This window comes from Microtus ochrogaster, chromosome 15, assembly GCF_000317375.1.
Source record: "Microtus ochrogaster isolate Prairie Vole_2 chromosome 15, MicOch1.0, whole genome shotgun sequence".
Classification (NCBI taxonomy): domain Eukaryota; kingdom Metazoa; phylum Chordata; class Mammalia; order Rodentia; family Cricetidae; genus Microtus; species Microtus ochrogaster.
The window spans coordinates 2960736-2964885 of NC_022017.1; the positions used below are offsets into that span (position 1 = coordinate 2960736).

Here is a 4150-nt window from a genome sequence, read left to right on the forward strand (position 1 = left end):
AACAGGAGGGGTCCTGTGTGTGGGACAGGGACGTGAAGCAGGAGGGGGCCTGTGTGTGGGACAGGGACGTGGAACAGGAGGGGTCCTGTGTGTGGAAGAGGGACATGAAGCAGGAGGGGTCCTGTAAGTGGGCAAAGGGCTGTGGAGACTCTCCAAGCCCACAAGCTTGGTTATATGTACTCAGTTGTGGGGGCTCCTGTGTGAGGTAGATGTGGTCCTGATGGAATGGGCCTTGAGGCCCCCAAGCCTCCCACTGCTTGAGAATCTCAGAGCATTGCTCCCCATGGTTCCATCGAAGACGAGCCTGCTGCCACTGCCCCCAGTGGAATTCACTACAGCTGTAAGAGGAGAGGGTCTGATTAGTGCACACACCCCTGCCCAGGGAGCCCACCCTTCTCCCAGCCCACCTTCCTGCCACAGCCGCCCCCCTCCTTGCCCTGCCTCCCTTCTCTAACAAGGCCCCCCAGCCTAAAAGAAACTTCTTACAGCGGTGGGGCCCTCCCCAGGGTCTCAAAGCCGTTCCTCGCCCGGCTTCCCTCTACTCTTGCCTTTGCATTCTTGCTCTGGGCCCCTGAGCTGGGTGGATATGAGTTCCATGGAACCTACCAGAACTGTGTGTGGAAGGGGAAGCTCCTAACTCCACAAGCCGGGGCTCTTGAGCCAATCTACTATGCTCTAGCTATCTAAGTCTTCACAGCTGGCACTGCGGGGGGGGGGGGGGGAGTAGCCAAGAACTTACAGATGTTCACAGGGCCAATTCCACTTCCAGACAACCTGGGAGAAGAGGACAGGTCTGTAAGGGTGGCTCTCACCTCAGGGCAGAGCTAGCACTGCCAGGCACCAGCCTCCAGAGGCCAAGCAGAAACTCCATCCCCCCCCCCTTCTTGTTCCCAGCTCATCTTTAGCCTTGTTTCACAATCACTGAGGAGTAGGAGTGAAGAGGCCCACTTAGTCCCCGTTCCCAATCAACTACACGGCCTGCAGCAAAGTTCCAGGGCGTTCGTATCCCACCTCTAGACCGGGCCTACCTCCAGAACCAAGGTGACAGGTTTGTTTGTGAACATTGCAGCATGCACTGTCCCTACGAGCCCCAAACACCCAGGGCTCGGGAAACGATTACCACGCTCATTAGTTGTGAGCAGGCCTGCCCTTCCTCACCAGAAGTTCTCAAAATGGGCTGCTGCTTACGGACTCCTGTGTCCAGCCCATAGCGCAGGCCTGGAACTAGCAATTACTTAATAGATGCTGAAATAATTAATGAATTGTTGACTGACTTTGGCTCCAGCCAGGACCGAGAGGGTAGGGGAAGGCAGGGTGGCTTTCAGCCGCCCCGTGGGCCTCAAACAGGTCTTGCAGTGGAAATTCAAAATCTGAGACAGCTGGGTGTGTTTGTTTGGTGACTCATAGTCCCATTGTCACCAAGATCTTGGCCTTGGGGTTCAGTTGCTTGGTGGGGGGGGGGCAGATACCTTACTTTGATGGGGAGGGGCAGGGGGATCCACTGGCCTCAGCAGCCTCACAGTGAAGGTGGGAAAGGGTCAGGTTTTCGGGATGCTTCCAGGATGCTAGACCAATGGCGGAGACTGCTAGAAGTTGGAGCCGCCAAGGGCTGGGTGCCACCAAGCAGCAATTCCAGGGCACTGTCTAAAGGGCACTCTGGGATCAGGCCTGAGGTCCAAGGTACAGTGACTGATTTGCTCTTCCATTCCAAGTATATATTGACTTTGTGACTATATTTGTAATATTGTATCTCAAAGAATACAAACTCAAAACAATTATGAAAGTTTCAGAGCCACAGTCCCTGAAATGCCTAGGAAAAGTTAAAGGGATTAAGGGATTTAAAACAGGAAGAATCAGGGCCCCAGTGTAGATAGGAAGGTTCAGAGAGGGCTCTCAGATGCAGCTGCCTGTGTGACAGCCTGGGACAGCATGTGACAGCCTGGGACAGCATGTGACAGCCTGTCTGACAGCCTGGGACAGCCTGTGTGACAGTCTGTGACAGTTTGTGTGACAGTCTGTGTGACAGCCTGGGACAGCCTGTGTGACATCCTGTGTGACATCTGTGGGACAGCCTGTGTGACATCCTGTGGGACAGCCTGTGTGACATCCTGTGTGACATCCTGTGACAGTCTGTGTGACATCCTGTGTGACATCCTGTGTGACAGCCTGTGTGACATCCTGTGGGACAGCCTGTGTGACATCCTGTGTGACATCCTGTGACAGTCTGTGTGACATCCTGTGTGACATCCTGTGTGACAGCCTGTGTGACATCCTGTGACATCCTGTGGGACAGCCTGTGTGACAGCCTGTGTGACATCCTGTGTGACATCCTATGACATCCTGTGGGACAGCCTGGGACAGCCTGTGTGACAGCCTGTATGACAGTCTGTGTAACATCCTGTATGACAGTCTGTGTGACATCCTGTGTGGCAGCCTGTCTTCCAGAGGCCTCTGATGTTCAGTTCTTCTTCTCACAAAGAAGTCAGGTGGTTAAATAAACGTTCATATAAACAGTGTAATAAAGAACACTAAATAGAGTGCACAGACCCTCTTTTACCTCTGGCCTACATTCTCAACCATGCCCCCCCTCCCGTCTTCCTACCACCCAGGCTTTCTCCCTCAACACTCCCCAACTCCTGCCCTGCCCCCACACACCCCTACCTTCTGGTCTGCTCCATTCATCTTACCTATGCACACAGCTTAGAAGAGAAAAAGTTCTCCAGTGAACTTAGCATTTAAATATTGTAAGTTCCTGGAACCAGGATGACGGCTCTGCAGGTAAGAGAGCTTTCCACCAAGCCTGACAACCTGTGTCCCATCACACAGTGGAAAGAGAGAACCTACTCCCCAAAACTGTGACCTCCACACACACTGTAGCATGTACACACACACACACACACACACACACACTGTAGCATGTGGGTACACACATATACACACACTGTGGCATGTGTGTACACACACATACACACACAATATAAATGTTTTTTTCTAAACTAGTTTGTTTTTTTAATAAGTGCAAGCAAGCAAATATAAGAAAGAAAGAAAGAAAGAAAGAAAGAAAGAAAGAAAGAAAGAAAGAAAGAAAGAAAGAAAGAAAGAAAGAAAGCTAAATATCCTGGTTTCTGAGCTTTCCCTTTGCAGGTGTTTATCTCCACGGTGAATGCACTTCCCCCCGGAGGGCAGAAACATGGCTTAAATATTGTCTGCCTCTTTGCTGGATTCTAACGAGGCTACGCCCATGCTTTCCCAGCATGGTTGCTTCTCACCTCTCCAAACCCTAACCTTCTCCAGGACAAAATTTTGTATGGCCCCAGAAGGAATCAGTCCTACAGCCTCTAAGAACAAAAGCAACTTCAGACTGAGGTGCTCTATCCTGCAGGAAGTCAGCCCAGCCCCTGCCAGCCTTCCCCATCACTGCAGGTGACTATGCACACAGCTGTGGGGACAGAGAAAATGCTCCTAGCACACTGAATGCCACATGGTGAGCCCGGGTAGCCATGAAAAGCTGCCTAGCTTGTTCATGGGCAGCAATCAGCAGCCCTCACCTGCACACTGCTCTGTCCCTCAGGTGACTGAACCACTGCTTGTCCTTCTGCAGACCCTGGAGGCAATGCTCCTGACCTGCCTCCCTGAAAATTTGCTGAGGATCAGTAGGAGAGCCCTGCTAGGAGCTGCTGAGACCTGCATTTGAAACCCCAGGACCCACATAAAAAGCCAGGTGTGGCCTCACATGTGCCTGTGACCCTAGTGCTGTGGGGGAGCAGGTGGGAGACAGGATGATCACGAGCTATCTAGCCACCAGCCTAGCTCTAGGTTCCATAGGAGACCCTGTCTCAAAACAAGGCAACATGGAGCAGGACACTGGACTGGCATCCTCCTCTGACCTCCAAGCATCAGCTTGGATGTGGGAACCTGCGCACACATGTACTTATACACCAGACACATGCACCATACCTAGAAATAAATCGTTTTTTAAAAGCTCTGCTTGTTAGTATTAAGGCATCTGTATTGGCCTGACCTTGGGGTTCAGACAGGATTTGTCCTCAGCTGCAGTCACTAGAGCCCCTCCTGTGCACATTCACTATGTTCCCTTTTAAAAGAACCCTGTCCACCTCCTCTCTCTCTCTCTCTCTCTCTCTCTCTCTCT

The 4150-nt window shown here is 51.9% G+C and overlaps 1 protein-coding gene across 1 annotated transcript in view; it reads right to left on the minus strand.

Moving 5' to 3' along the window:
- Positions 1–9: 9 nt before the first annotated feature.
- The window catches only part of Krt7 (keratin 7), a 13875-nt gene continuing 9734 nt past the window's right edge, over positions 10–4150 (minus strand). Inside the window, exons 8-9 of the mRNA XM_026782678.1 lie at positions 740–774; positions 10–338 (exon numbers count right to left, since the gene is read on the minus strand). Of these exons, the coding sequence (XP_026638479.1) occupies positions 181–338; positions 740–774 (193 nt within the window). The 3' untranslated portion in view covers positions 10–180. The remainder of the gene's footprint in view (positions 339–739; positions 775–4150) is intronic.